Genomic DNA, 12,579 nt, shown 5'->3' on the forward strand with positions numbered 1-12,579 from the left:
GTAGGTCTAGAAGTAATTTTATGTATATTTAGTTTGATATTAGGTTAATTTCGTCACTATAATTAGATTATATCACACTTGTCTGTAAATAAGTATTTTTTATCGTATATTCATACGCATCATAACAAGAACAATATTTAATATTATTTTTGGGTTATTATTATGAATTCTACCACTTTTAATACCTTCGATACGGACAACAACTTTTAAGATCGTACATAAAAAATTAAATAAAATTATTGAAGTTTTAAAATTAATTTTTTTTACGAACAAGTATATATGTGTTAGAAATAAATTATAACTATTTATATATATCTACAATCTACATATCACTTCAAAATTTTAGAATAAATAATTTTATAATACAGTAGTATTATTAAATTATATGATCTAAAAGTTTAGATTTTAATTTTTATTATTAAAATAAATAAATTTTAACATCAGATCAGATTAAGAAAAAGAATTTTATACAAAGAAGTCACATTCAAACCTAAAAGACCAAGTCTAAGTCTATTTCTATTTGTTTAAGAGATTCAAACTTGATAATAACATACATAATTAGCCGAGAGCTTTTCCACCTAACCCACAAACATTACTAGTTTACTACCATTTGGTTAATAAAAATAAGAAACAAATATTAGTTTATAGAAAAGTTGAATAAGTAAATTTTAAGAATTCAATTTTGTATGTACTATGCATATATACAAGAAGAAGCAGGTTTCTCATTTCAGAGTCCATCATCAAGCGAATTGAAACTATCATATTTAGAAGCATATCGTAGTAGAGAATAGAAGAAAGGAGTTCTTTGTATCAATGGAAGGTGGGAAGGGAAGGGTGTGTGTTACAGGAGGTACGGGATTCATTGCTTCAGTTATCATCAAGAGACTCCTTCATGAAGGTTACTCTGTTAATACTACCGTTAGATCAAGTCCAGGTAGGATTTTTTATTTTCATTTTTTTTAAATTTAGAATAGTATGCTATTTTTTATGAAAAAATGCTATTTAAATCTCATTTAGGTATCTACAATTTTCACCACAAAAAATATGGGATTCACTAGTATTTTTCCTCCTGGTTGTCTCAATCATTTTTATATACAGTGTGTCTATACCCAAATGAAAATCATATAAATTTTCCATTTAGTTAGGTGACTAGGGTTACCCTTCTGTTTCAATGGTGAAATGTGGTTTTGAGATATTCTTTCAGAGTAAAACACAAAAAATATCCTCGAACTATTTATTCGATATTCGAAAACGCGACATCTAAGTGAGTATGGAGAGACTATGCCATTTGAGCTATAGTTCATTGGATAAATTGTTTGATAAATTAATACTATTATTTTTAGCAAATAAATAATTTGGGAGATTTTTTTATTTTATCATTTTTTTTAAATGAGTATTGTGTAGACCATTAGTAGTGCATAGATTAGGTTAGATTAGGGATCTTAGCTTGTATTCTCTATTTTGTTCTAACTTCGCATAGCACACTTTGGCTATTATTACTAGTTAGATTTCTCACTTTCTTGCAACAATTTCTGTAGCACAACATATACTTAATTTTGTTCTATTTTGTGTCATTAATTATAGCTAATAGCAAGAAAGATGTTACCTTCCTCACAAATCTACCTGGTGCACCTCAAAGGCTACAAATTTTCAATGCTGACCTCAACAATCCAGAGAGTTTCAATGCAGCAATTGAAGGATGCATTGGGGTGTTCCACACAGCAACCCCCAGCCCAACAACTGATAATAATTATTCTTCCCAATCAAACCAAACCCAAGAATCAATAATCAAAACAAATGTTGATGGTGTCTTGGGAATCCTAAAATCATGTTTGAATTCTAAGACTGTTAAAAGAGTTGTTTATACCTCAAGTGGCTCTGCTGTGATCCATAATAACCGCACAAGGGAGCATGAAATAATGGATGAGAGTTATTGGAGTGATGTTGATTTTCTTCGTGACACAAAGCCATTTCTATGGTTTAACAGTGTTTCAAAGACACTGGCAGAGAAGGCAGCACTTGAATTCGGAGAACAACATGGGTTAGAAGTTGTGTCTTTGATCCCTCCTTTGGTTCTTGGACCCTTCATTTGTTCTAAACTCCCTGATTCTGTTCACATCTCTCTGGCTCTTTTATTTGGTAAGTTTTCTAATTTCTAGAGTGCGTTTTAATAGGTTGACTGATGTCGAATTCATCTAAATTTTCTGTAATAAAATAAAAGAAAAAAAAACAAAAGTAAGAATCGATAAACATTTTATTGTTTGATTTGGTTTGTTCAATCAACTAACGTATGATCAAACCATCATGATTATTAAACTAAAAGTATTCTTGTAAAAAATAAAGCAAATTCAAAAAAAATAAAAAATATCCAAACCAAGAAATGGTCAATTTACAATTCAGCCGATTTAATTTACCGGACAGATTTGGTTCAACTTTTGAAACATTATAACTTTAATTTTGCAGGTTTGAGACTTTCAGCTTAGTAAATATGAATTAGGTTTCTTCTTAATAGTTATCAATCCATTTTGTATCTTTTTGAAGTTGATTATTCTCAAATGATGAAAAAATATGTGTACTTATCTAGTAAGATTCTTAATAGATAAAGGGAAATTGATGCTAATTGTGTAGGCCGTGATAACCTGGATCAACTTGGTGCTCTTCTTCGTTTCCCTATAGCACATGTAGATGACTTGGCAAGGGCACACATTTTTCTGCTTCAACATCAAAATCCAAAAGGGAGATACAATTGCTCACCATGCAGTGTAACTCTAGAAGAGATAGCTGAAATTATTCGTTCAAAGCACCCTGAATTTAAAATACCTTCACCAGAGTAAGCATTTATTGTCCTTGAAAAAAAATATATTGATATTTTTTTATATTGTTTATATGAGTTAATGCCTAATGAGTTTCATTTTGCAATCTCTCTAGGTCGATAAAGAAAATTAAGGGTGAGAATGTACCACATTTGAACTCAAAGAAATTAATTGACGCTGGATTTGAGTTCAAGTATGGGACAGAGGAAACATTTGAGGAAGCCATTCAGTGCTGCAAGGAAAAGGGTTATCTTAACTCTTGAGTACTACGGAATTAATTAAAAAATAATAATTAAGGGTGTGGCTTGTAAGATTATTATTAGTTGATTGAAGAAAAACAAGTGAAACTAAATTCCAATACCAGGAAGAAATTAAATAAATTGTCTCTAATGTCTTCTTATTCTATGACAATAAACATTTTTTATCTACATACACCTTTAAAAAATATCGTTTAAACATAGAGGTAAGCCTTAAATGGTTCCTAAAATTATCCTCGAGTCTCATAGTTATCCTTAAAATTAAAAATTATTCATATTCATCCTTGAAGTTGCACTCCGGGACTCAGACTCCTCCTTCCGGCCAATTTCGTCCAGTTGGCGCAACCGGAAAGCTGACTTAGACTCGTTGGTGACACGCTGTCAGCATAATGGCTAGCTGACGTGGCGACATAAACTGTTTTGACTCAATTTGGTCTTCAAATTGAGATTAAAAACCCTAATCCCCAATTGACTCTCTTCTCTATTGCTTCTCCTACAGCATCTTCTCCATCTTCAAAAACCACACATTATGGCTAGTGCGAGTAACGCAGTTGGGAGCTTCAACAACCCACGATCATTTGGAAGCATCATGAGCAGAATGAATAGAAACAGAGATTCGCGTTTTAGAATATGAAAAATTACAAATTACCTTAACAGGATATGAACTTCTGTAAAATTTCTCGTGTATCATTTATTTGGGCATAAATTATCCGGTGAGTTTGCTCATTGTATGTATTGTGGTGAATGCAGGAGAGCGCAATTAATTTGTTGTGTACCATAATTACGACATTTCAATCTTCTATTAATCAGAATCATTGTGAAAGTGTAAGTTACTATTTCCCTTCTAACATTGGTTACATGCTTTATTCTAATGTATATGTAGCTTGAAAAAACTTGACCAGTAAGCATTCAAATTTTGATGATTTTGACAAAAGGACATGATTTCATCAAATAGAATTATGTTTATGAAATAGTTCTAATCCATTTTGATTTTCATATTAAATTTATTGTTAAACAGTTTCCTTTAGACGTTGATTGTGGTTGTGTTTTACACCTACATATGCATTTATGTTGAACTAGATTTTTCTATTCTAATGCAAGATCGTTACATCTCTATGCCTTAAAAGATTAAAACAATTGGTGATGTCATATTTTTATGCGTTTCTGGTTAGTTTGTAGCTTTTATCAGTGGAAAAACTGTACATGAAAAGCATTAGAGTTTTCTTGCTGACGTGTTAATGATTTGATTTGTGATGTGAAATTATGCAGATTGAATGTGCTATTGCTATAAAACTTTTTTTTTTTTTTTTGAGAGAGCTATTGCTATAAAACTTTTGTCCAAAGAGTCCAACGAATGCAGTCCTGATATTGCAAAGGTAATGGTTTCATCAATTTCAAAGAGCCTGTTCTATGATATGATTATATTGTAAATATAAGAGTGCACGGAGGGTACACGGAAGATTTTTAAGAGGATGTATTTCCCTACTTATGCTTGTTGCAGCCATTTTTGTGACCTAAGAGCATCCCCAGGAAAAGCCCAGTTACTGTTTAGTCAGAGAAAAAATGAATTGAACCGTTGGAGAAAATTAAAGTGAGTTCTTTTACTTTTATCAAGAAGAGAGAGAAGAGGGAGTCATTCTGAATGGGGACTCTCGTTAACCAATATATAGTTGCCAAGTAACAATTAAATAAAAAATAAATAAATATATAAAATATTAATTAATTAAATTAAATTCGATGTCAAATTTAATATCCAAACTTAGAATATGAAAATAAAGGGTCGCTATCCATGAAAAAAAATTTTTAAATTTAAATATTTAAATTATATTATTAAAAAAATTAATTACATTAATTACAAGTATTTTAATTAATTAATTAAGTGGGACACAACAGAGACTAAAGTTAGCTCCTCTAACGGAGAAGAGAGAGATTCTTTGAGTTCCTATTTACTGTTTATTGTTTATGACACAAAAGCTGATGTGAAGTTACTTTTTTATGACAGGTGAGCCATAAATAGGAATTGGGACGATGGTTTAACAGAGTCCTGTAGTTTTTAAGGAGGAACAGAAAAGGTATCCGGTAAAAGAATCCAAGAAAAATATGTGGTACACGTTTAAAGACATAAGATATAGAGCTTAAATGACAACTATGGAATATTTAAATACTAAAACCTCAAAAGAAACACCAGAAAACAAAGGACATAGAAGAAGAGAGGTTCATGAATTGAGTCATAGAGAGGGAATGGAAGAGAGGAACAAACAGAAAAAGAAAAAGAAAAAGAAAAAAAAAAAAGAAAACTAATGTTTTGTAACAGAACAGTCTCGAAAAGAGAGGGAAAATTGGAAAAGCAAAACCACTTGGAGCGGAGGAGGGCCAACTGCGGCGGAAGCAATGTTGTGGCGAAGCTGCCGTGACGGGTTCTTGGCGGGTTCAAAATCCGGCACGCCATTTCGTCATGGCGCTGCCTTGACTGCAATTTAGAAAAAAGCAGCCTTTTTGCATTAATATTTCTCCGAGCAGGCGAGCCCTCCTTAATGAGTGTTTTCCCCATTTATTTTCATTTTCTAGTTTAATGTCTATTTTGTTCATTAGTTGGCATTTGTTGGAGGAAATTTTCTCTGATAAAGACAACAAATTTAAAATGTTCTTATTCTGATGTATACTATCTTCTGCTTGGAATTATACATCCAGAAACTTGCATATTGCCTTGCTTTGCTTTCGAAATCAAAAGAAGATGAAGAAAGCTAGTCTGTGATGCTGCAGAAGCTCTTGGTTTTGACAAATGATAAATTAAATTATGCCTTTCAACTTTCAAGAGAAGAGAGTCAATTCGGGATTAGAGTTTTTAACTTTAATTTGGGGGATCAAACTGAGTCAAAACAGTTTATGTCGCCACGTCAGCTAGCCGTTGTGTTGACAGTGTGTCACCAACGAGACAAAATTGGCTGGAAGGATAAGTCTGAATCCCGAAGTGTAATTTCAGGAATGAATATAAGTAATTTTTAACTTCAAAAATCACTATGAAACTCAATAATAACTTCATGGACCACTCGATAATAACTCCATGGACCACTTTGAGGGTTGCCTCTTTAAACATATGATTAGCATTTTCTTGATCAAATGCAACACAATGCTTTTCGACATCAAAAAGATCACTTAAACCATATATGTTTTATAATAACTCGTTAGTATTACCATTTAAATTATATGTTGATTTATAATACACTTAAACAAAAAATATGCAATTTATGTAGTTGTTATGTAAGTTTCACAAAAACATTGTTTTATTCGCATAAGTTATAGCTAGGAGATTAATAAGGCTATAAGAATTTAAGAGAGATTCTTGACCACAACGTCCACAACAGACTAGAAAATAAATTAAAAATTTTAATCAATTTGAATTAAAAAAACTGAGTAATATGATTGATATGACCAGTAAGATCGGTTACGAATTATAGTTCGGTAACGCACCCACAATAATGGCCGAACATTCGCAATAATCAGCATTTATCTCTATAACGTCGGACATGCGATTAATGCTCTCCTCAGACGTTACAACTTAGACAAAACGGTCATCCCAATCCGAACAAATATAAAAGCAGAGGAAAGAAAAGAAAGAGGTATGCAATCTTTCTAAGAAAAACTCCTCATATATTTTTCACTTATTAACTTGAGCGTCGGAGTGCCTTTGCAGGTACCCACCTCCACCTCTCTCTTACCGACGAAGTCCGGGACGTATCTCGGGAGCTTGCCGACCTTACCAGAAGGAGCGACCTATACCTCGGACCAGCCTGGTAAGAACATTGGCGCCCACCGTGGGGCAGAAAAAATTCTAAAAATATCATTCGTAGCAGGCCCCAAAAATTACATACACTTCCATGGCTGACGTTCCCCCGCCAACCCCATCCGAACTTCTGAGGATGGTGACTGAACTCCAACAAGCAAATCAGCGAATGGCAGAAGAAAACCAGAGAATGCAAAACCAAATCGCACAATTAGAACAAGCTCGCCTAGAGCATCAAAATCACGATCATGAAAACAACGAACGAACTCATGTCTCAGAGACACCGCAGAGCAACAATGAAGGAAATCCGCGCCATAATGAAACCCAACCCGATAACGAAGAAGAACAACCCGACAACTCGGCAGGGCCATTCACAGCAGATATAATGAACTTCCAACTCCCCCGACAATTCACTCTGCCGACGACTTTAACCCCATACGACGGGTTAGGTGACCCAAAACAGCACGTCAAGAAGTTCCGATCTATCATGATCGTTAACGGTGCATCTGACCCAATTCTTTGTCGATGTTTTCCATCTTTTTTAGACGGTCCTGCACTTGACTGGTTCTGTTCTTTGCCTGCAGATTCGATATCTCGTTTTCAGGAGCTGGCCGCCCAATTTGAGGATCATTTTGCAGCATCCGCAATATATCTCCACGATTCTGATTACTTGACGACCATAAAACAGGGAGCACAAGAAAGTCTGAAGGACTATATCACCCGCTTTACAAAGGTCGCCATGAGAATTCCCGACCTCCATCCAGAAGTTCATTTGCACGCCATAAAAAGCGGCCTTCGCCCTGGCAAATTCCAGGAAACTATTGCAGTAACCAAGCCAAAAACCTTAGCCGAATTTCGTGAAAAGGCCAAGGGTCAGATCGACGTTGAGGAACTCAGACAAGCAAGGAAAACGGAAAGATCGGCAACGAATAAGGACGACGATAAACCTCGGGACAGCAGAAAAGCATTTAAGCCAGTTCCACGATATGACTCATACACCAAATTCAATACAAAAAGGGATGATATCATAAAGGAGATATTAAACTCCAAACTAATCAAGCCTCCTCGCAAAGCTGGAAATTACCCCGAGTCAAAGGGCGTCGACAGATCAAAGTATTGCACCTTTCACCAGAAACACGGACACACCACCGACGAATGTGTCATCGCCAAAGATCTCCTCGAACGGCTAGCAAGACAAGGACATCTCGATAAATTTATTGCAGGGCAGATGCAGAAAAATACTAGCCCCACACCAGACGCATCAGCAGCTGGCACCTCCTCAAAAGGAAAGGACAAAGCACCGGCACAACCTAGAGGGGTAATAAACTGTATCTCAGGAGGCTATGCTGGAGGAGGACACACAACCTCAGCCAGAAAAGCGTACTTACAGGGCTATGCTAGCAATTACGGATGCCCCAAGCCATCCTCGGCCGCCGACGAACATTTCAGAAGTAACCTTCAGACCAACCGACTTCAACGGTGCCGATGCCAACCTAGACGACCCTGTTGTCATTTCAATTCAGCTGGGAGACCTGATAGTGAGGAAAGTTTTACTCGACCCAGGAAGCAGTGCAGATGTTCTATTTTTCACCACCTTTGAAAAGATGAAGCTGAGTAACAACATTCTGCAGCCATACATGGGAGACCTGGTTGGATTTTCAGGGGAACGAGTTCCTGTACTCGGATCAGTGTGGTTACAAACCACACTCGGTGAGCAACCATTACACAATACACAGGATATTCAGTATCTTGTGGTCGACTGTTTTAGCCCATACAACGTTATATTAGGCAGACCATTTTTAAACAAATTCGCTGCAATTGTTTCCACTGTTCACCTCTGTGTTAAGTTCCCTGTGCAGGACAATGTTATAGCTACAGTCCACGGAGATCTCCAGAAGGCGAGGCAATGCTACAACACAAGCCTAAAGCCACCCAAAAAAGTCGGACAGTCACATGTCAACTCTATAAAGTCGGAACAGATAACAATATCCGAACTTGACCCACGGGCCGACTTTCAGGACCGGCCTACGCCGAACGAGGAGTTGACAAAGATCATTTTAAAAGACGATCCACTAAAATTTACTTTTGTAGGTACTTCCATGACTCCAGAAGATACGAAAAATCTGACAAGCTTCCTGCAGGAGAATGCCGATTTATTCGCATGGACCTCCGCTGACATGCCAGGAATAGACCCTTCTATTATAACCCATAAATTGGCACTGAATCCAGCAGCTAGGCCGATCTCCCAGAAAAAAAGAAACCTCGGCACCGAAAAGCGACAAGCATCAATTGCCGAGGTACAAAAGCTCATTCATGCAAACTTCATCAGAGAAATCCGATTTACAACATGGCTCGCTAATGTGGTTATGGTAAGAAAAAACAATGGTAAGTGGCGCATGTGCGTCGATTTCACTGATTTAAATAAAGCATGCCCAAAAGATGCTTACCCTCTCCCTTGTATTGATACACTGGTTGACAACTCTTGTGGCTATGGTACTTTAAGCTTTATGGACGCATACTCTGGCTACAACCAGATTCTTATGCACAAAATGGACCAGGAAAAAACGGCTTTCATAACTGAAAACGGAAATTATTGCTATAATGTCATGCCTTTTGGTCTAAAGAATGCAGGAGCCACATATCAGCGGCTAATGAACAAGATTTTCCAGCAGCAAATCGGCCGAAATATAGAAGTTTATGTTGATGATATGGTCGCCAAAACAAAGCTCGGCGACTCTCATATCCAAGACCTAGCTGAAATCTTCGAACAGATCCGGCGATACAACATGAGGCTAAATCCAGAAAAATGCGCCTTTGGAGTGCAGGGAGGAAAATTCCTCGGATTCATCCTCACAAGCCGAGGAATTGAAGCAAATCCAGAAAAATGTCAAGCAATACTCACCATGCAAAGCCCATCCACAGTAAAAGAGGTCCAACGGCTAACAGGACGACTAGCCGCTTTATCTAGATTTTTGCCATGCTTAGCACCTAAATCGTCAAATTTCTTTCAATGTTTAAAAAAGAATGCAAAGCATTTTCAATGGAACCAGGACTGTGAGCTGGCCTTCCAGAAATTAAAAGAGTTTCTTTCAAAACCCCCTGTCTTACAAAAGCCAATACCCGGCGAGCCATTATACTTATACTTATCTATCACTGACAATGCTATCAGTTCTGCACTTGTAACAGAAACAGATCGGAACCAACAGCCAGTCTATTTTGTGAGCAAGTCCTTACAAAACGCCGAGCTTCGCTACCCAAGGTTGGAAAAGCTCGCCTTAGCTTTAGTGTTCTCATCAAGACGCCTCCGACCATATTTCCAAAGTCACACAATCATCGTCAGAACAGGACAACCTTTGCGGCAGGTTCTTTCAAAACCCGAATTAGCAGGAAGACTAATTAAGTGGGCTATCGAGTTATCAGAATTTGACATTCAATATCAGCCACGAGGGTCGGTCAAGTCCCAATACCTCATAGACTTTATCGCCGAGCTTACAGAACCATGCTCAGACACATCAAGTCCAACCTGGACCTTATTTGTAGACGGGGCTTCCAACCCTCAAGGCGCGGGCGCTGGAATACTACTCGAAAATTCGGACGGGATAGTGCTCGAACACTCCCTCAGATTCTCATTCAAGGCCAGCAATAATCAATCCGAATATGAAGCCCTCATCGCAGGGCTCAAGTTAGCAACCGATCTACATATTGATAGTTTAAGAGTTTACTGTGATTCATTATTAATTGTCCAGCAGGTAAACCACACTTTTCAAACAAAAGACCCGATCTTATTAAAATACCTGGATATTGTTCATCAACTGTTACAAAATTTTTCAACAATAGACATCATTCATATTCCTAGGGAACAAAACCATAGAGCAGATATTCTGTCAAAATTAGCAACTACACAGACATACACCACTACCCTCCTACAGTCAACACTAGATAAGCCGAGCATTGATACACATAACGTTCTAAACATTGTTGATAAAGAAAATTGGCAACAACCTTACATTCAATATCTCCGTTCGGGAACAATTCCGAGCTACATTGACAATAAGGGAAAATTTAGAAGACAGGCTTCCTATTATACACTGTTAAATGATAACCTGTACAGGCGAGGATACTCTCGACCTCTACTCAAATGTTTGAACAGGGCAGATGCCGAACTTGTACTATCAGAAGCACACGAGGGAATCTGTGGAATACACTCTGGAGCTCGAAGCCTATCACAGAAAATCCTCCGAGCCGGTTTCTACTGGCCGACGATATGGGAAGATAGCAAACACAAGGTCAGAACATGTGACAATTGTCAGCGGCATTCGCCGATCATTCATCTACCGGCAGAGCATCTTCACCATTCGACGGTAAGCTGGCCATTCGAAAAATGGGGAATCGATATTCTAGGACCTTTCCCCACTGCTCCAAGACAGGTAAAATACTTGGTAGTAGCAATTGATTACTTTTCCAAATGGATCGAAGCACAACCTTTGGCAAAAATCACATCCGCACAAATGATAAGCTTCGTTTGGAAAAACATAATATGCAGATTTGGCATACCGAGTAATATTATAACTGACAATGGCCGTCAATTTATCGACCAAAGTTTTAAAGCTTTTTTGCAGAATCTTAAAATAAAACAGCATTTTTCTTCAGTCGAACATCCACAGTCAAACGGATTAGCAGAAGCCGCCAATAAGGTTATTCTCCAAGCTTTAAGGAAAAAGCTGGACGACGCAAAAGGATTATGGGCCGAGCTCATACCAGAAGTGTTATGGGCATATAATACTACCGCTCATTCAACAACAAAAGAAAGCCCATTCCGTTTGGTATACGGATCTGAAGCCATGATCCCTATAGAAGTCTCACATGGCTCAATGCGGACGATAGCTAAAGAGCATGACCAAGCTCGGCAAGCAGAACTCGACCTAATTGAGGAAATACGAGAAACAGCAGCCATTCGACACCGAGCACTGCAACAACAACTCAGCCGACGATATGGACAGAAGGTGAAACCGAGGACCTTTAACACTGGCGACTTGGTACTCAGAAAAACCGAACAAGCCCGCCGACCTCCTTCTCATGGGAAACTTGCTGCAACATGGGATGGTCCCTACAAAATATCTGAAGTCCTCGGCAGGGGGGCGTACAAGTTGGAAGACATTAATGGCACTCAACTTCCTAGCACATGGAACGTCGACTCCCTGAAGCGATACTACAGTTAGTAAATCAGCAGGCCAGTACTCTTTTTCCTACCACGAGAATTTTTCCCAAAGGGTTTTTGCTCGTGGAGGTTTTAACGAGGCTGGCTTACCTTGAAAAAAATTATACATTTCACAGGTACTGCTGTTAATACATTGTAATTTACATTTCACTTTAATAAAACTGATCACTCATTCCCCGAATGGGCCTTACTCCAGACCAAATTACACTCCTTTAAAGGAGAAACAGATCACATCCAAAAGTCGCATTATTACTATACGAATGCGCAAATGCAATAATCCAAACTGTCATTAAAGCCATCCGAAGGCAGCAAAATACACGGTGGGGAAAGCAAACAAACCCCAATCAAAATAGTTTTCTGACAGATAAATACTTAGATACAAAATATTACTGCTCAGTCATAATAAACCAGATCCTCAATTCAAAACAAAAAAATTTTTCTTTTCTAAAAAGAAAATATCAGTTATTGTCACCTCCTTCTTCCTCTTCATCATCAACAAGATTACCA

General features: G+C 37.4%; 2 protein-coding genes across 2 annotated transcripts; both read left to right on the plus strand.

Annotated features, from left to right (window-relative positions):
• Window positions 1-708: 708 nt before the first annotated feature.
• LOC107475535 (vestitone reductase) lies at window positions 709-3,241 on the plus strand. Its single transcript, XM_016095192.3, has 4 exons — window positions 709-934; window positions 1,585-2,139; window positions 2,629-2,830; window positions 2,929-3,241. Exons 1-4 carry the CDS (start codon window positions 814-816, stop codon window positions 3,074-3,076), a joined length of 1,026 nt encoding a protein of 341 aa, XP_015950678.1. The 5' UTR covers window positions 709-813; the 3' UTR covers window positions 3,077-3,241.
• Window positions 3,242-6,948: 3,707 nt separating this feature from the next.
• On the plus strand, window positions 6,949-8,454 carry LOC107475662 (uncharacterized). Its single transcript, XM_016095320.1, has one exon. It carries the CDS (start codon window positions 6,949-6,951, stop codon window positions 8,452-8,454), a length of 1,506 nt encoding a protein of 501 aa, XP_015950806.1.
• The last annotated feature ends 4,125 nt before the right edge of the window (window positions 8,455-12,579 follow it).

This window comes from Arachis duranensis, chromosome 2, assembly GCF_000817695.3.
Source record: "Arachis duranensis cultivar V14167 chromosome 2, aradu.V14167.gnm2.J7QH, whole genome shotgun sequence".
In the NCBI taxonomy this organism is placed as follows: Eukaryota; Viridiplantae; Streptophyta; class Magnoliopsida; order Fabales; family Fabaceae; genus Arachis; species Arachis duranensis.

Excerpts from the sequence above, each read along its gene's own strand:
- LOC107475662 (XM_016095320.1), top strand. The coding sequence starts at position 6,949 with ATGGCTGACGTTCCCCCGCCAACCCCATCCGAACTTCTGAGGATGGTG.
- LOC107475535 (XM_016095192.3), top strand. The coding sequence starts at position 814 with ATGGAAGGTGGGAAGGGAAGGGTGTGTGTTACAGGAGGTACGGGATTC. Across the intron at positions 935-1,584 it reads TACCGTTAGATCAAGTCCAG|CTAATAGCAAGAAAGATGTT; the intron begins GTAGGATTTTTT and ends CATTAATTATAG. Across the intron at positions 2,140-2,628 it reads CTCTCTGGCTCTTTTATTTG|GCCGTGATAACCTGGATCAA; the intron begins GTAAGTTTTCTA and ends CTAATTGTGTAG.